This window comes from Adelges cooleyi, unplaced genomic scaffold, assembly GCF_023614345.1.
Source record: "Adelges cooleyi isolate 19-005CV unplaced genomic scaffold, UGA_ACOO_1.1 ACOO_flye_CR_arks_rails_tigmint_CR_PRNA_574, whole genome shotgun sequence".
NCBI lineage: Eukaryota > Metazoa > Arthropoda > Insecta > Hemiptera > Adelgidae > Adelges > Adelges cooleyi.
The window spans coordinates 4,399,763-4,420,777 of NW_026096268.1; the positions used below are offsets into that span (position 1 = coordinate 4,399,763).

Below are 21,015 nucleotides of genomic sequence, written 5' to 3' on the forward strand. Positions count from 1 at the left end.
TATACGATTGCACGATCAAGCAGTCAGTTTGAAATTGTCGAAATTAATTAAAATATTTATTCAGTCGTATAAACCGGGATTCATAATTTCAATAAAACTATCCGAATGAAAATATGTAATTTCTGTGTAAGTATAACGTTGTTTGAGTGATAAACGTTTTGGCTATGGACTAAAACGCTGTGTTATAAACTTCCAGAAAGACGAAGATTTAACAGGAGCTATAAATGTTGTAATACAAATTCAACATTTTTCATTGGACCTGTAAAATAGTTAACAATTAATGTGTTTCTTCGGTCAATTTTTACGGTGTTTTCTCGATTTTTTAATAAGGAGTAAACTTTTGGCCTTATGCAGTTTACCTTTGGTGAGAAATCGACTTTGTCAAAAAGTTATTGTGAGTCTAGATGTAAAAATTAAAAAAAAAAAAAATTAAAAACCATTTTTCAGAACCGTGGTTTTTTTTTTTTTACAGTTTATTTCCTATTGAAAATATATAACAGCAATGTCGTAAAATGCGTTTTAGGGAATTTCTTTTGACAGATAGCGGTACTGCCAATTAAGTTTGCAATACACTGGATCCTTTTGATATTATTTATACAATATATGCACAACAACGGTTTCTACTCGGAACTCGGTACTTGGAAATTGTGTTTGCACGTCGCCCTTCAGGTTTCAATATCCGACAGTGATCAATTGGACATATTTTCGGGTTTCCGAGAATTTTAAAATTACAGAAATCCATTGAGTATACGAGCCCGTGTGATATATTATAACCTATTGTGTATAATGCACGGTGTTAATATAGCTGGCCAGTTGAATACCTAGTATTGGCGCTTGTTGGCAGTCGATCGAAGTGGAAAATTATCGAGTCCATCTGTGGTTAGTGGCTATACAACACACAAGTCTGGTGTGCCGTAAACTTTCAAGTAACACCGCGGTATACAATATACTGGAACGGAATGTATAGCGTAGGTATGCCACTGTACAAGTTAACGGTTAACACCAAGACACTGGGATGCATTGTCTATATAATATAGCGGTCCGAACTGTTAAGTGCTCGAGAACGACGTAATCCGCGATTGAGCTTTCTGAAGTTAAACTTTAGTTGCTAAATACTTGTGTGAAATTCGATTATATCACTTAACGACTTGGCTAATTCTGGTGAACTTCTGTACAAAGTAGTATGGTTATCTTGTATGTATGCGTATGCATACTATGGCCTGCGCTGTAAACCGTTAAATTTGATATTTGATATTATTATGATATTAAACGTGTGACAAATTAAATTGCACAGATTCAAAGCCCAAAAGGCTTATCATAGTTAAATCATATCATATTATATAATATGTAGAAGATTAATATGTATTTTCATGATTTTTGTTTGAGTATATTTTGTCGTTTACGTGTATTTTCACGTTTTGTCTCTCGGAGAAGAAAATAAAAATTTATCTGTGAAAGCATTCATTTTTTCGAAAAATAAACTTAAAAAACAGATATTTGAACTACATTTCGACCGAAACTGAGTTTTTTTTGTTATGACATTTTATTGGTTTTATCTAGAAAGTACAAAATAATGTTTATTTGCTGTGTAAATATACTTTTTTGTTTTCCAGCTTATTTTCAGAAATGTTTATTTATAGTTGGATTGTTTCAGAATATCGGGGTTTCTCGGTTTTTTCCCCGAAAATGTTTTACAAATACTTCTAAGAGAGTTTTCTGCAAAATCGTTATTTATTTCCGAGTGTTTTTCGGGAAATTATTTTATTAGTAAATTTTAAACTTCGATCGCTCGCAAATATATATTTTGAAACGATTGTCACCTGTCGGAGCTTATTGCTTATACGAATGGGGAAACATAATATAGAATCGTATGCAAACGTCTTTAGAAATTAGTGTTTTAATGTTAAAAAATAAAATAAGGAAGTACGTTCACGTTGGACGGCCGACGTTTTGTTAATTTAACTTAAGGGATTTACTCTAATACTATTAAATAAGATAAAACACGATATATATATATATATAAATTGCACTGATGCCCAAGGGTTAATGTACACTGGCTTTCCTGTAGTGCTGTAGTATTAACCCGTTTTGACAACATCAACCCTGTTACCCGCTTGCCGCCCGTAGTGTATCCGTCAGGATCATTATCACTCTCTCAAAAATAAATCTCACATAAGAAAGACAAATGCCACGGGTTTTACAGAAATATTTCTCGTTCCTGGTAAAATGTAGGTTCCCCTAAGTCCACGCATCCATAATTCACCGCCATCGTTACCATCACGTCTGCACCGTGTTAAATCACATGTATATTTATATAACCTACTCTGCGTATGCACGTGATCACAATACATTCGCCGAGTACTTGATCATACATAATTTCATTGTTAAATCAAGTGGATGTGATGGAAAAACCATAATTTTAACTATTGCTTCGAAACAAACTGACCCCGTTTACAATACCAAAGAATACCGCGAAATACGAATTTCATTTCATTGTGAGCAAAATAATTGGTCAAATTTTCACTTAAAACCTTTATTCGAATAAACGATGAAAAAGAATTTGTATATTTATTTTTTAACCCGAGCGAAGTGATGAGAAATATGGATTAAAAAACTTTTAACTAAGTTAAAAATATGTAATTATAAAAAATAACCTTTAAAATAATTATATTTAAAAATAATAACTCTGGTTGTAAGGTCTATTTAAATAATACCCTTCAATAACAATACCTTACCCTAGAGTAAAAACTTAAACACCTAAAGTCATTTTATCATGGTAATAGCCAACATTTTACGTGAATAAATCTAAATCGAATTGTATCTCTGGATTATTATTATTCTATGATATAATTAAATTATTTACATAATTTTTAATGTAAAATAACTTTCAAGTAAATATTGTTAGGTAAGGCAATGTCCAATAGTTATTTTTAAATAACATGCTATTAACATGTTTATCTTAACATAATTTATTAGTTATGTTTGTCAGAGTTTCAAAGAAAAAAAAATAAAGTACAGTTTGTGTTATAAATCCCATTTTTTTTAGCGTCATCCTTATATTTTTGCAATTTACTGGCAACAATGATAAGAGCGTACAAAAAACGCAAGATTACCAGATAGGTTAGGTTTCGGAGGCGTACACATTTTTACTGTTTGTTAAATTTCATTATTTTTCATTTTTATATTTCAGACCTTGGTGTACAGAGATGGAATTTTGCTGTCCGGGCCGCTGCCAAGCTTAATTCAGCACCTGGTCCCCACTGCAGATTACTATCCAGATCAAGCTTACCTGTTTGCATTCATTCTCAGCTCACGCCTTTTCGTTAAGCCACATGAGCTATTAGCTAAAGTCGTGGCCGTATGCCAGGCTCAGCAAAGGCTGGGCGATTACGTTTCGGCCGCACAAAATCCTCAACATAAGGTACATTAGAGTTTATACGCACAATTTGTAATATGGTAAACCACGAGAAAGAAAACTCATTATTTATCTTATTAAATCAATAACGTGTTGGGATTTTTTTTTTTGTATCAGTCACATTTATGGTTTAATTACTATTTAATTGGAAAACAATAATAGTATAACAAACGCAATTTTACTTATGTAAATTAATTAATTTTGTATGACTGCACTGCTCGGAATAACTTTTGGATAGAGGGTGATAGAGAAACCCAGAGTTGTGAGAAACAAGGCGCATTGCTGAAATTCCCATGTGGTGTATGTGCTGTACACATATAGATACCGTTGGGAATAGTTGGGTCTGGTAGAGTTTACGGCTTTATATTCGTGGTCGCGTTCAGTGTCGTCTGGGATTAAATATTGAAACTGTCTATGTATAATGACAGTATAATATAACTGTTGTGCATTGAATCGGATTTGTTCGTTTCGATATTTTTGTTTAATTTTTAATAAAAAAAAAAAAAAACCGTTATCCTTTTCGCAGGATCAACTGTCACGTTTCGTGCCCAGGCTCGTGCAACTGTTGGCCGAGTGGACGGACAAATTCCCATACGATTTCCGCGACGAACGGGTTATGGTGCACGTCCGGGAAATCACTCATCAGTGTGTGTCCGTAGAACCAGCAGTCCGGCATCAGGTGTCGGCCATGCTGCAGACATTGTTGCACAGGCTCACCTCGTTGGACAAGTACGAAACGTTCCTGCAGCAGACCGGTACCGACGCCACCGTATCGTCGGCCGACATCCTTACGCCGGTAAGTCCAAACAATGTTATGTGTCTTGAGAAATGTCTCTCTGAAGCGTGTGTGTATGTTATACTCGCCGGCACTATATAAATCGTCGTGTATTAGTTTTTACGGTTTAGGTTGAATAAAAATCGTCAGCCGTTACCGCGATTTAAGATAAACCGTTATCTTAAATCGTGGCCGTTACACGAGTATGTAAAATGATAAAACACAGAAAAGGCAGCGATGACCCTTAACGGACCGCTTAGGTTTCCAATCGGTAGAAAATGTTGTGGACTTTTGGAGTAAAAGCTGTGTTGACATCGTCGTAGAAGCTGACGAAGAAAATATTATGTATTCCCTGTTGTCGTTATAGTTGTTACACTACAAATGAGCAAATGAAAGCCTTTGTACCTTTATATCAATCGCCGTTTTTATCACTATCGTACCACTTATTAACTAATTTTCCCTACTTCTCCTTATCAATCGCATTTCTTTCACTGTGTGTGTAGAGTATTTCATAAAGAGTTATGAAGAGTTATAATTCTTATCATATTTGACACTCCTTTTAGCCATTTAACCGTAGCAATAAAGCCAATATTGTATGTAGGTATATTTTTGACAACTTGTGCCCATAATATATATGTCTAGTGTCACCCTCTCAAAAGCTTTCTCTCTTATCAATTAATATTTTTTTTCAGCATGATCGCTTGGTCTAAAGGGTGTTTTTGGAGGGTAAGGGGGGAGGGTGTTATAAAGACGAGCCCAGGTCTATAAAACGGCCGTTTAAATTAAATACATAGGTGAAACAAAAACGCTTTTCAACCATTATTTCTGCCGACACGTAGTTTAACTGGTGGCCGATCGTAGAAGTTTTGCGGTATACTCTCAACGCATACACACATTTTATTTTATCGTTATCGGGTTACCGCCAGTACGTTTTCTATCCGCGGCTAAGTACACTTATATATGCTGTCGGGCAAAGCCATAAAGTAATTATGTATACACTGCACCGACGCCCTCGCTTTGTAAATAATACACTCACACCAGGAATGTATTATCACTATTATTACTGTACTAAATTATTGCTGCCCGGATCGTTGAGCTTGCACAGTACATAGAATAGACTGTATAGCAACTACAAAGAGAGTACTGGACAAAAAAAACGAATTTATGGAAAATCGCTTGTCGAGTGAACTACACATTGTGTAGGTATGGTTAAAGTTACACACCGTAAAATGACACCGTGTGTCAAGTACCACATCAAAGCGTACCTCGTGACAGCCGTTTGAAAAATAATTCTAATACATTTCAGATAAAAACAAAAAAAAACTGAAAATACAACACTGTAATAACTGATACCCGACTAAGAATATTGTCGTGATTGTAAAAATATGTTTTCAAACTGAAAGATTTAACACAAACCGTAAACAATTAGCACAGTAAATCAAACGCAGTATAAAACAAATAGAAAAAAAAACTGGGATCGAAATCGATTGTTATTGTTTTAGCTGATAATGTTGAAAATCATACCTAGAAATAAAAAAATTGCCTATATGATGCGAATTTTTGTGAATTTGGGCACCGGCGAGTGAGCTATCAATTATAATATTATCCTGCAAATTTGTATTCGGTTCTAAAAACGTTAGACGAAAAAAGTGCTTGTGCATGCTATCAACGTAACGGTTCACTAGTGTGCGACAGCTTTTTGGGTTCGGTGAGATCTCCTGAATATTAATTAATTTGTTTTCAGACAAGACTACGTTTACTTAAGAGTAATTTGTTTTATGATTCAAGACTGGTCACAATATTAGAAACATTTTTAACCGAACGTCCTTGTTCCTATCGTTTTCCCGGTACTTACAGATATTGTATGTATCTCTCGTAGCTAGTGGAGTAGCTTGGGTGCAGGGGGACAGCTGTCGCATGACTTTTTTGTACGGTTTACTATGCAAGTAAATATGTAATATAGAGTGCAAAAAAATGATTATCCCTGTGATCATCGCAAGTACAAACATTGAACAGCCACATAGGAGATTATTGTAATACTGTATTGTGTATGTGTGTGTGTGCTTAAACGACCGGAAAATTATTAAACATATAAAGTGGGAGCAACATTGTGTAGAATAAGCGACCGTAAAGGGCGTTCTTGTGTATAGAGTTTTATCACAGCGATTGAATCTGTGCCTGTCGGGACTACAAAAACTGTTGACCGTCGCAATCCGATATCATCATCACGTAGCTTAACGGGCACGAAAGCCCAACGTTGCCATTATGAGATGGTTTCTTGACGAATTCCAATATAGGCTGTATATATGATTTTTTATATTATAACCTAGGTTTGGTTATTTTTATATTTACCTTTTTTCAATAAGCTCTATACTCATTATATGATGAGTTTGTCGATTTACTCGAAAAACCCGATCGGTGAAAAAATTAAAGTTGGTCAACCAATTTGCTTAGTAAAATAATGTGAAAACTTACAGATACAAAAAAAACACATCATTATAAAAATCAATACCTCTTTTTCTCAGCTTCGCACCGAAGCATTGCTGTTTATAAGTTTTGAGCGATTCAGTGGGACGATTATTTTGTTGTCGAACCATACTTGTTCCGTGCAAACATAATACTGTAATTTATGTAGAAAATTAAAAACGGCGTCGATAATTAATTTTCCGTATTGATTAGTATTAATTAAATTCGTTGACTATAGCAGCAAAAAACTAATAACTATAACGCGGGCTATGCGCAATAATCCAGCAGCTTTATGCAACGCGTTTGGCGGCTGCCGAACCGTTTTAACTCTCTGAACTCACAAATCGAATTTAAAAAAAAAAGCTTTTCAACAGAATTATAATTATGCAACAGACATCAGATCAATACATGTGAAAATCACGACGTGACGATCGTCGTGTTGGCTTACTGATAAAATAAAATTATCGTTATTATTAATATAGAATGTCTCGGGATGAGAAGATATGAGTTTTCACTGTAATTTTAATGGAATATTTGTTTTAACCTTTTGAAAGACAAATTAATGATTTTTTTCATGTTTCTCGCCACGAAATTTCTTAATTTTTACCGTTTTAAGAATCATATGTTTTTGACTCGTGAGCGGAGTGTTCGTTGATAAACTATAAACTATGTAAGCTAATTAGGAATTGTGGTCAACTGCAGTTTACTGTCAATGTTACACAATAGATTTCATATGTGTTAAGGTCGCCTGGTTGTAGAGGGTGCAAAGTTTAAACTTTAGGTTCAAATAGATTAGTTCTACCGGGGAGTAACCAAAATTCAAGAAACCTAGATTAGATGCTTTTAAGGAACACTTGAGTTTCAAATTTACTTGATCGGTTACTGTAAGGCGTTTAAACCTTCTAAGTTCTATTAGTAATTATAATATGACGGGGGCGTAGGAAAAAGTTGAGATTTCGAATTGTTTACCATAAAATAACCATATAATATTTAATTAAATGGTATATATTATATTATTGTTATCAAATACCGTTTCTTCTGAATACTATACTTGAGCTTCTAGGATAAACAATAGGGATAAATAACTCAGGGCGTATCACGCACTGCTGACGTACCTGCGATTATTTAGACATGTTATTGGACAATGTCACGGATACGACCGAACATTGTAAAAATTATAAGAACTATAAAGATAGTAACATTTTAATCCATGAAAGCTTCGACACATTTATACGTTATTGGATCCAAGTCAAAAAGTATTTATCAGTAAGAAGATCTGTATCGCGTCTGATTTGACCATCATGCTATAATGATAAGAAGTTTAAAGATATATAATTTGTGTACTGTACATATCCTTTTCAAATGTATCTTTGGTTTCTCATAACGAACAGTAACGATCAGTAGGTCCTTTATATGAACTTATTCGACTGTCTATGTTGATTTATTTCGACAATTCGGTTCAAAACTCCTTGTACAGTATAATATATTGTAAAACGAAATGAAAAATAGTTAATTCCTACTGGTAGAGTTATATATATTGTATGGCTGCAAACAACAGCATGCTGTGGACAATTTGGATTCTTATCTGAGTATCATTTTCATTAGTTCAAAAACATTACACTTATCTTAATGTTAGTCAAATTAGTATCCTTGCTTTCGAACAGTCGACATTACCATATAATGGTTAAAACGTAGACAACTAATTATTAGATAAAGAAATGTTGTACTGCGGTTGAGTGTAATTTTATATTTGTTTACAAAATGTAAATGTTAGTCAAACTCAAGTGCCTTTCGTGGTTAATGGATAAAGTAAAAACTAATTTCGGTCCAAAATTAAAATTTAAGACATAATTAATATTTACTTAAACAATTACTATTTCAAAAAGGTACTCCCAAGAGTAACCAAAATAAATATATGGACATTTTCACGTTAAAAATGAAAAATATCATATCAACAGAAACTGATGTATGCGGATAAGTATTAAAAAAGAGGAAACAATCAATCTGTACATTTTCTGTACTAATTCGAGTAGGCTTAAGTTATTTCCATATTTGAACTTTTTACTGTGTTTTCTTTTGAAAAACACGGCAAATTTGTGGAATAAAAATAGCTAATATAGACAAAAAATAATTTTTTTATATTTTGTACTAACAATAAAAAAAAAGAGAGAGAGAGTGAGAAAATATTAGCTGATCATACTTTTTGGTTTTTGTTATTGACTTAAAAATTATAGTTACAATACGAGTTTATATTATTTTCTTCGATTCTTATTGTTGTTTAATTTCAATTATATATTATACCCAATCAACAAAAAATATATTTTTTAAATATAGGGCAAATGGTTTAAAACTATAATTTTAATTATTTTTCTATAGTTTGTTTTAGATATTCCTATAAAGACAAACTTATTTAGGGGGTGGACGATTAACAATTAACAAGGTTCTAAAATATATTTGATTTTTTTCTATTATTATAAAACCTAATTTATAACAAAGTGAAATGATTAGTAACTCTTAAAAAGGTGGGTTTGTTGCAACTTGGACGATATTAATGATGCCTATATATTTACATTTATGCGGTTTACCGATCCTTCATCGTGACAGGTATTGATTAATACTGTTCAGCGTGACATGATAAAAGATAGTTAATTATTTAATATGGACCAGTATATTATATATATCCTTTGAATTCGGAGTAATGTTAGTGACAATCATATTGTTAGTAATGAACTCAAATGGACTCGAAGTTTCATAAAATAAATTAATACCATTTAAGTGATAAGTATAAAGTTGCTGCATTTACCAGGAATCGGTTTATAAAAATCTGTTTAAGGGGAATGTTATTTTACATTTTTTTATTCTTTGGGTTTTTTTTTATATCATTATACTAATAAGTTTTCAATCTTTTAAAACATAACAAAAATGTCTTAATATGTCGTGGCATAAAGAATGATACAGGTGTCATTTTTTAATCAAAAAAATGTTTAATGTTTGTTTTTGCATTTAATATATAATTACCTAGATCATTAGTTTTATACAGTATTTAGAACATTTTTGGTCGCAGATCTAGATACTTCAGAGTTATGTATATTCTAATTATTTTTACAATAGTTTTTTTTTTAGGTATTTTTTGCGTTTAGGTGATCAACTGCAGAACGTTAAGTGGTAAACTATGTATACAAACAAATAATTATTATGAGTTAAAGTACAGTATTTCAGCACTTTTACAGTCTCGTGCTGCAGAAACCTTGACCAAAGTACAAGGATAGGGGAAAAAACTATTTAACAATCTCAAAGAGGACTTGAACAATTTCTATATTTAGTCATTTTTCAGCTGCGGTAAAAGTGACAGCAAAGGCAATAAAGTGGTCGCCCGCCCCTCTGGCGATGTACAGTGTAAAAGTTAATAAGTTTTCTCGGTTTTTTATTTTTTGTTTTTACCGTGGAAACCTGGTTGGGTAACAATGGGGATTTTTTTTTTAATATATATACCCAAGTGCTTAAAAGGCCATGTGTACTTTCTGAATGGCTTTTGTTTAGAAAATGTATGCATTACTTCGGAGAAATTATTATATCATATTGCCGCAGTAGTCGTTATAATATCGTGTTCGTCGCGGACCATCTGGCGGCCACTAAACAACATTGATATATTGTTTTTTATTCAGTTAACGGTCTACGTTTTAAGTCTTTCTAATCAGCAAGTCACTGAACGGCGGTGACCTCGTTGCCGGTATGATATTATTATGAAATGTTGTAGTAGTGTATTGTATTACTACGCCATTTAGTATAAAATGTTGCATCGAAATGATCGAATTTTGCAGACATCTCTATTGTGTACAGTACGTATAATACATTAGAAGAGAAACCGTCGGTGAACCGATCCGTAATGATGATATTATTATACTTTATGTCTGGTCGGTTTCGACTGAAATGCATTTTTTTTATATATATATTGAAATAAAAACAATAACATATCGCAATGTTAGATACTACCAAGAGTTTTCCGGGTAAGTTAATGATGAAAAGCGATACACGATTTGATAGAAGACGAATAGATATATTAGATAAACTTTTCTTTGTTGTAGTAGAACTTTGATGTGCTACAGTTGATTAATGTGAGTTTTACCGAGGTTTGATTTCTGGCATTGCGGCGGTGTAAGTCGCAAAACGTGTGTGTAAAGTTTATCTGATATTTCTAATGTACTGAACGGACCGAACTACAATAGAATATAAATCCAACGTCTTCCTGTTATCACTTAAATTACAAATTATACTTAGTATATTAATATAATATTATTATGCGTAATTATATTGGTCTCTCGAGGTATATTTATTATGTGTACTATTAATTATTATTTAAATGCTGTTCTCGTTAAGAATATTTACACGCCGAATTCGGTTTGTTTACAAGAATGAAATGCTAACGTTTGCGTTATCGCCAAGTTGAAAATCAAACATTGATGAATTTGCATTTTAAATAAATATTGATCTCCTCTTCAAATCGAGGAGATTACCTTTGAGACTTGAGTTATCAATGAATTCCAAAGTGAATACATGTTGCTGTGTTTACATAGAATAGAATATTCAATCATTATTAAATATGTTTATTCTATAATAAATCATAATATACAGTTTCAACATCGAAAAGCAAAGGCTAACAAATTGAAATATATTAAATTAGTGACCATTTTTTGTTGATTACTTTACTTTGAGTTTTACTAAAATATTATACTTCGTTTCATACAACGTATAGTACTTGTTGATACCTTTATAAATAATTGTTGAGATACACAAAAAGCCAAAAGCAAAATGTTTACTCGACGCTCAATGAAAGCGCATCACTGCAAACTTTTGATCTGATTAAAATTGTAAAACCTTATCGTTAGGTACTATCCGTTTTATTTAGTTTCACCTACAGAGAAGTCTCCACCGTCTGTTCTTTTCAAACCTGTGATACTCTAATTTCATCCCTTTCGTTAGAAATCCCATTTATAATTTGCTAATTTATAATTGACGAGACATTTGGATACTGCTTTTCTTCGTCGGGTGATACTAATCAAACTATGTTTTATAAAATAAAAAAAAAACATTATGTGCGTCAGACTAGTAGTACATTAAGTGTTAACATTTGGGTTATGGAGTTCCGCCATTCTTTTGGGAAAAATGGATATTCATACACTGTTCGAGCGTCTTTTCGGGCTGTCGTGTTTCTTTTGGAAAAACCGCTTGTAGCGAATAAATCTGACCGAATGAGCGATGTAAGCGATGTTATTTATATTGCCACCATCACGGCGCTTCCGTTAAACGAGCAAAGAATAAATAAATAAAAAAAAAAAATACACAAGAAAAGAAAAACGTCCGCGTTATGAATAGCGGGTGCTCTACCGAATGGGCATTATTCGCAATTCATTTTTTTTCTTCTCATTCTTGTTTGTCACCGATACTCTCTTGCTCGAGGTTCGACGGTGATGTATGATGTCGCCCAAAGACCCGCGAACGCCTCTTGGTGGATTCAACGCGTCGCCTCGATTGATTTTTGACGGTTTTTCCTTCTATTCACCGCCGTACCCGTAACAACGTGTCTTGACGACGATGGAAGTGTACAAATGAGAAGCTTTTTACACGGTGCGCCGAAAATGACAACCGATCACTCCTATTTCCACGGCGATAAAACACCTTTAGAGCTGGCTGTGATCAAATTAACGAGACGCTCTTCGGGTTTTAATAATTCCGCAGCGACCACGTGCCGATTTTCTTCACATAAAATATGTACAATCTCCGATTAAATATGTATTAAGCTGTCCACCCCCCCCCCCTCCACATATATCCGGCACGGACGCTAAACACTAAATTCCACTTGAACATTTAGTCGTGGGATTAAATATTTGTGTGGTAGTCTTTCTGTAAAATATGTAGTTTACGATTTCGCTGGTGACATATTATACCCATGAACAATTTGTGTATTAACACTCAAGGAAGCGAACATAATTATTCAGATGGATTAGCACCTAAGTTGGAAGAACTAACATTTTTATAAGAGAAAAGAAATCGCTACCAATTATTGCCAACATCAATGCTTCTAATTACTACCAGTTACTTACAATTATTAAATAAACTACAGACGACATGTTATTAGATAAAATTAGCTCTAGGAGAACTTTAGAATGTCGCTCAAGTCAGACCAAGAATTATATCACCTATTTTAGTTACCTACCATAAATCGATACTAAGCATTTCGTGAAAGATTGTAATCTTCAATTGAATATGCTTAGTATCTGTTTATATATATATATATAATAAGAAATATTTTGAATATTCGAGTAATATTATCCAAATGTTTGAATCCGGATTACAAAATAATATGATCCAGATGATCGAAATAGGATCAAAGTTATTAAAATAAAAGTTGTCAATTAAAAAAATAGCAGCCTACAATGCAAATGTTACACTGATTTGTTTTTAAACGTATACTCTAATCCGGATTTCAGTCGACTCGATGTTCAAATCCAGATGATCAGAATTTTTTCCAGATTGTCACACGAGGAGAGAGTGTGCTTTGGTGTATTTGTGTGTTTTTTTTATTTTAGAACTTATTACCAACATTACAGAAAAACAAACGTCATGTAAAATTGATTTGAAAAACTGTTACTCAGTTCCTAAGCTTGTAGCTTGTGGAAGGGATATAGTTAACAACTGATGCTAGGCCCTGTCAATTCAGTGAAATTAATTTCCAATCTAATATTATTTGTTATATTTTCGCTTGCAGACGGATGCTATGGACGTGTGCTCCAGCGCGGCCATCCTAGGTCAACAGCTCACTCTGATCGAATTGGAGAGATTGTCTTTCATCGGTCCGGAAGAGTTCGTGCAGGCGTTCGCCAAAGACAGTCCGCACATAGATTCTTCTTTCAAAGACATGAAGAAAACCAAGAATCTCGAATCGTACGTGCACTGGTTCAACAGGCTCAGCTACCTGGTGGCGTCCGAAGTGTGCAAGGCAAGTCGACTGTGGACAATAATAATAATAATACTATCTATACTAAGCCATACCATTAATTGTAATATTGTATGTATTTTAGCATTCGAAAAAGAAACAGCGGGTCAAAGCGATAGAGTTTTGGATCGAAACGGCCAGGGAGTGTTTCAACATTGGCAACTTTAACTCGTTGATGGCCATAATCGCCGGACTTAACATGTCGCCAGTGAGTCGCCTGAAGAAAACGGTAAGTACAACACACACGACCCCGCAAGGGAATTTATGATTATTTTGAGAAAACATCAACAACATTAACTTGCGTCGTGCGTTTGCTCGTTTAGTGGCACAAGGTCCAGCAGTCCGCTAAGTTCACCATCCTGGAACAGTACATGGACCCGTCGTCGAATTTCAGCAGTTACAGGTCCACGCTGAAGGCGGCTTTGTGGAGGAGCGCCGGCGCCACAGACCAACGGCAAAGGGTCGTCATACCGTTTTTCTCGTTGCTCGTCAAAGACATATACTTCCTCAACGAAGGCTGTCGAAACAGGTAACATAAGATAGAACGGTCAACATAATATTATTATTTATTCAAACAGAATTAACAATTGGCAGTAGTATCGCAAAGCGTTTCAGACGTTATGGCTTTTTAAACTGCCGACAATTTGTAACGCTGAGGCGCCACGTGTTAGCTTGTGAAATCTTTTTACAGTAATTTTTTGTTTTTTTGCATTACCCTATTGATTTAGGCTCGACAGCGGTCACATCAATTTCGAAAAGTTCTGGCAGCTGGCCAAACAGGTGACCGAATTCATTACGTGGAAACAGGTTGCGTGCCCGTATGAGAAGAATTCCAAACTCGTGTTGTTCCTGTTAACCACGCCGGTGCTCAACGAAAAAGGTTAAAGTTTGGTTTTTTACTTTTTTTTTAACATCCACTTGTCAGTGTATTTTTAGTACTCGATTTTTCTACGTCGACCCGTGCGGGCATGTGTTTATTTAACGCGTGCTTAAATTGTATTTTATTTTATTTTTTATTTTTTTTTACTTACAGCACTCACAATGTTATCATTTGAACGCGAACCGCCGGACAACAGCGTGGAAAAAGAGCACTATAAAACCCTCAAGTACGTAAAAAAAAAAAAAAAAAAAAATACACAGCGTCGTTATCGGTACATTAATTAAACAAATCAAACAGTAGCACTGTGTTTAATAAAAACATAACATTTCTCAGTAACAATCACTACATTTTACAAATTTAATGACCTTAAATATATAAATACATGAATATTTCGAAAAAATCAAATACATTTTTCACAAAACCTTAAAAAAATAAACGTAAATTTCCGTGTGAGCTGTAACAAAATAGTAAATAGAACACTTACATTATTACATTGCTATAGGTACTGCAAATGTGGGCGGAAAACGCTTTTTTGTGTCGCCTTTTTTAAACACTACTTACCTATAAAAAATATAACAATATTTTTATCGAATTTTTATTTACTTGCTAATATTTAATACTGAGAATGAGGAAGAGTTAAACAAAAATGATATATGTATTTGCGATACTAAATAGGTGTTTTTATTTGAATTATTACATTCATTACAAACTGATTACCATTGTTTGCTCCTTTGCGCCAATCCAATTCATTCGTACGTTCATTATTATTTCTAAGAAAAATTATAAACGTGCTTAAAAGAGAATTTCGTAGCTTTCGCATTAACTATATTTATTATATGACAAAGTGCGGCGAGCAAGTTTGTTTGGAAAACAAAGTTTTGTGTACACAAAAACTAATTAAAAACGGAAAAAGTAAAACATAGTTAGATACCGTTTAAAATTAATTTTTTTTTATTTATTATTTATGTTTCAGGACTGCATCGTAATGTGCTGTATTTTCAATTTTGGATACACAACTGGACTATTTTCTTTTGATTTCTTCTAAAGTCTGTTTTAAATTTGTAATTTTTTTTTTTATTATTATTTTTTAGTTGTCAAAGCACGTGAAGGTGTACATGTTTTCTTTTATTATAATTTTTTTTTTTTTTAATTCCCAAGTTTTTACGTTAAACAATTATTATTGCACCTACATGCTTCCATGATGAACGATGCGTTATAATACTTAAATTATTGTAAATGGCTGTATTAATTTGTATTCTGCTATTAAGAATAGATTACGATTTTCATTAAGGGAATTACTCGTGTAATTAAATAGGTTGTATTTTTGTATGTACTTAGGCCGTATGTTTAATCGAACAGTGTATGTGTTGTTCGCATTTTCCATTTCAACATGTTGTATTATTTTTCAGTATTATTTTTATTCAATCAGACTAACAAGTTCCTCTTAATAATTTATTATTATTTTAATTGTAATTTTTATTTTGTACAGTACAAATGTTGTATTGATTTGTAAAAAAAAAAAATATGGTAAAAAATAAAAATATATATTAAACATTAAAATGAGAATCGATAAGATAACACTACCTAATGAATCCTTTGAAAGCAATCGGGGAACATTTAAAAACAATATTAATATATTCAGTGTTTCTCTTATGATGCATTAATAAGACGATTAAGATGATTTATGGCACTTGATCACAATAAAGGCTGTACAGTGATTTAAACGAACACAAGGCTTATGTAAACTGTATAGAACAAAAGAAAAAGTCATGCAATTTAATTTAAAAAATTTTTGTACTGTGTTTCGACGACAAAAACGTTTAATATATTTTTTACAAATAATACATTTTATTTCGAAAGGAATGATTTGTGTTTTTATAAATAAATTACTCGTACCAATAGATTGATTTGTTTTTGCTTTTGACAGTCAATAAGTACTACTACCATAAAATCACTACAGAAAACTATCTGAATCTATTGTTATCCGCATTAAAAAAAAACGCACAAGTGAAACAATATTGATACACTCAATTGAAATTGTATCAGCAACAAAACTGACGCTTCTCTTATAAGTATGGGGGCTTTTACTAGGATTCCGTGGCAACTTGGAGAATTTTAATGGGATCTAAAACTTCCCTAGATCCACCTCTTACGCTGCGCCTTGGATTCTGGCGGCTCAAAACGGATTCGAACTTCAATAATATAAAACAATACAAAAAGAGATAACAGTCAGCCTCGTCTGACACGCATATTCGTGCTCTCTACCGCGTACTATTGATTCGGTTCGACGTCAAACAAACACACTACAACAGTATTTAATGTCTTTTAATCATGGAAGTGGGAAACTTTTTTACCGGAGCCCACGTACGCGTGTAGTCTATTTACCGTGTAATATGCCCATCTTTCTCTTACTCCCTCCCCTCTCTCCTGCACGGCTCTTCCGGGATAAACGTGCGTGTCTCGACAACATCACAAGTAAACGACGCACACGTTCCGCACTCGAGATAACTCGACGTCAACCGCAACACATAAGATATATTTTGTAAGTAAGTATACTACTTTTCGCTAAGTTTCGAGCCTGAAAACTTTGTGTCGGAGAGAAAACAATAACAACGGGATAACCGAAATGGCGGAGTCGCTCGAGCCGGTCGCAGTGCTGTCCTTTGGTCGCTCGTTTCATCGAAAAAGTGCAAAAGCGTTTGTAAAAATATGGCCGTGGAAAAAGCCACTGGGTTGCAAAAATCACACATATCTGCGGTATTTTCATCTAACCGCTTTAATATAAAAAAAAAACGACACCACGGCACACTCACACAACTTGTGTATCCAAGATAAATAGTCACTGTACTGTTCATTCTTACCAACAACGGTGCAGTGTTTAAAAAAAATTTAATCGTTTGGCTTTTTAGTTTGGATTTATTCGCTTGATATTATACAGACCAACAATTCAAATTTCTTATTTTATGTCTTGGAAAATATTATGGAAATATTTTCAACTAAAGTATTAGCGTTTTTTTTTATGTTTTTATTCAGAAAATATTGTTTCAATGAAAATGTAAAACGTTTATTAAATGTTGCTGCTCAAATATATTATTGTCTCTTTTGACCGTTCAATGGCATTAAAAAAATACAGAATTTTAGTGGTTGTCGGTTTGTGTATAAAGTATATTTCTGACCAATAAAAAAAAAATATACGGTTACCTTTGGTCGCGTTTGCGCAGAATTGTAGCTCATTTACTAAGGTGACATGTTATGCGGTTCGTAGAATATCAATAATTGCATTATATTATAATAGTATGCATATTGTTCGTCTACAACTGTTCAACCGTTTCAACCATTCATCGACTAAATTACAGCCCTGTTGTCTGGCAAGTGTTCACGTCATAAACAACACAAGTAACTTTTAAGTTACTCGTCGTCACTTGTAAGCTGTAATTTGTAAGTATTAGGCGCTTGAGTTGCTTAGCTTTAACGTTATTATTGTACACCGTGTTACTGTCAGCTCCAGTACCGATCAAGACACCCATGTTATTCCGGAGTATGTTGTATAGTCACGCCCATTATCGTCTGGGCGGTAATTGTCATCGTTATTGTATTTTTATTTTTTATCTTGACAGACGTTGTATCACAACCAGTATACTTACATTATTAGCTCGTTTACTCGTCTACAAATCGATGGTCTCCCATATTGAGTAGGTATAATATAGTACCAAGTTATATATTATGAAGGTATTGTCGTCAAACGCAGCATATTATATAATTGACATCGACGATAATAACTTTTTTATTAGTCTATCTGTCTATAGCAAAAACTATACCTACACTAGTGCCGGGTTGCACAAAAAAACATAATTATAAATTTAATAGATCAATCAATGGCCACTAAAATATGTCTATTGATTATTGAACGTTCTATTTTGTTTAAAAAAATAGAGTTGAATGCGTTAGTGTATTATTATTTATTATTGCGTAGCTAAATGTTAATCATAGTTTTGATGTATTAATTTAAAACAAAAAAAAACAGTGCTAATATACTTGGTCTAATAAAAGTCAATTAATGAAATTAAAATCAAATGCTATAATATCTTCTCCGGGTTAGTTTTGGTATCTTGGTCCTAACGACCGCGGTGTCAATTAATAAATCATCAGTGTTCCGAAATATTCTGTAATGGCAGTGTTGGGTGTACCTAATCCGTATTTTGAATATTCTGAAATCAAACTATAATACCGAAATCCAAATTCTTAAATATAAACGGTTTACTACCCGTGTCGATTTTTTAACCTGAAAATTATATTCCTAATCAAATGAGTTGGGGAATTTCAAAAATTCATGGAAACGCGTACATCACAATATTTCCAAAACTTTTTTTAAGCTGCCGTGGGTTTTTTATTATTCATAGTGTTGAAATTATTGTACTTAAGTCAATGGAAACTTTATAAGAGTACACTCATGTACCTATTTTGCATACACCGGACGCCTTGAAAAATATGTATTTAATATTTTTGTTTTCATTTGGTTAAAAGGGAGGTATAGGCGAGTCAATGAAAAAAATATTTTCTGTAGTTATCATTGTAAAAGTGAAATAAAAATTTAATAGAAATGGGGCTCGTCGTGTAATAACTTTTTTTCTTATTATATATTCTTTAAATTTATCTTTATTATATTATCTAAAATATTGTCTATGACAAATACTAGTAAGTCATTAACATCGTTAAGGCCTACTTCGTTTTTCAACAACACTGGTGATAATGATTGATAAGAGATAGGAAAAATGCATTTTATCTTATCAACATAGGTATTACAAATAATAAAGATAATAATTTGTAGAGTTTAATTTAAAATTCAACTCTATTTTTTGCTATGTTAACCGAATTTTTTTCCACCTATTAAAGTAATTTTTTTTGGCCGCCTCTGCTGAGTTAAATAGCTGTTAAGTATAGACATCTAAGACAACACCCTAGAAATATGATAAAACATATTTTGACGATAATTTTATGATATTATAATTTTGATGTAACGATACTTTACTCAAAACTCGTTTGCAAATTAAATATTTAAGCAGCGTGGTCACGATATTCGCACTACTTAGATTTATAACACATAGCTATAAAAAAAATAATCGGCTACTATAAAAAAAATTCAAAATGAAGTACTCTGGAGAGTGTACATAGTTAGTTTAATGCGTGTCTAAGTATAATAACGAGCGTTAATTTGTGTTTATGGTATCTATTCGTCATGTGATTCTATTCAAGGCGAATGACACGCGGGTTCAAGATCACCTCTAAAAATATAATAATATTATGTCCATTAGAACTATGATGATAGCCACTTAAAGTACGAGTTGTGCTCGCTGAAAGGAATTGTGGGGTCAAATTCTCTCTCTCTGTCTGATCGACGTTTTGTCTTATTAAGGTTCTAAAATTTACAAATTAAACATTTCCAAATTGGTACATAATCGAAATTATTGTATCGATGACTATTATTTCTGCGGGGAGGAACCTTATCGCATAATTTCCTAATTGTTTAAACCAAAATCGATAGCTTTGAGTTATAATATAATAATTTTATGAGGATCAAACAAAATAATTATTATGTAACGTCACATATTTCCCTAGCGAATCTGTCGGTTAATTTAGATTTTAAATGCATTTTAATGGTAGAAACCATTTATAATATAAACCGCAGCGTACACACTCCTCGTGTGAGCGAAATATACTTGAAAACGAGAGAACGATAATTAGTATTCGGTGTATTAAAACAGGTTAATCACGCTACGATTATGGCTATTCCGGGATTAATAACATTGTAATTTGTAATATATTGAATCGCTCACAGTGGACTGAATCATTTTCCATTTAGTGCAAACGAAGTCAATTTTATGTGATTATTTCAGCCAATTTATAGGGTGTCTCGCGAGGTTTGACTAATTGAAATATCTACTAGGGAAGTTGAGATTTTCAAACAACATATTTCATAAAACTCTACTCTTTAAAAAATAAATACTTTATTAGTGTGTCTTTCTATGCGATAAGTCTTCATAAATAGCTCTGTACATGTTTTATTATATTGTCGGTGAACGGCGAAAATGTATACTTTAACGATTGGAGTTGAGTATTTTCGATTTATCATGCGACAATGACATTATAGTGATTATAGGTCCAGCACATAGCCTTGTGAGGTCGGAAGTCATGACACAGACAATAATTAGCGTTAACATGTCTAAGCGCGTCACAGGTGAGTCAATATTGATCTGGCTAGGGGGCGAGTATAATAATAATTGTTTTAAATGTGTGTGTGCGATAACATAACAGTGTAGATGTGTTATCGTGCGGCATAAAGTAATTATTGTTGTATCGCTGAGAAACGTCACTGGATTATTAATGCGTCCCTTAAGCAAAGTCACTTAGGTCTTAGTTTCCGTCTTATCTCGCGATAAGATGGCCATTATGAACGACCATAATTACTAAATTATATTTCGTTTGGA

The 21,015-nt window shown here is 33.1% G+C and overlaps 1 protein-coding gene across 2 annotated transcripts in view; it reads left to right on the forward strand.

The window, feature by feature from the left end:
* LOC126843616 (ras-GEF domain-containing family member 1B-like) overlaps nt 1-16,020 on the forward strand; it is a 116,661-nt gene extending 100,641 nt beyond the window's left edge. Inside the window, exons 5-12 of one of the 2 annotated variants that reach the window (XM_050581242.1) lie at nt 3,191-3,421; nt 3,942-4,211; nt 13,423-13,653; nt 13,736-13,879; nt 13,974-14,179; nt 14,379-14,530; nt 14,684-14,756; nt 15,504-16,020. In XM_050581242.1, the coding sequence (XP_050437199.1) occupies nt 3,191-3,421; nt 3,942-4,211; nt 13,423-13,653; nt 13,736-13,879; nt 13,974-14,179; nt 14,379-14,530; nt 14,684-14,756; nt 15,504-15,516 (1,320 nt within the window). In that variant the 3' untranslated portion in view covers nt 15,517-16,020. The remainder of the gene's footprint in view (nt 1-3,190; nt 3,422-3,941; nt 4,212-13,422; nt 13,654-13,735; nt 13,880-13,973; nt 14,180-14,378; nt 14,531-14,683; nt 14,757-15,503) is intronic. The other variant, XM_050581243.1, reaches the window with a different exon arrangement.
* The last annotated feature ends 4,995 nt before the right edge of the window (nt 16,021-21,015 follow it).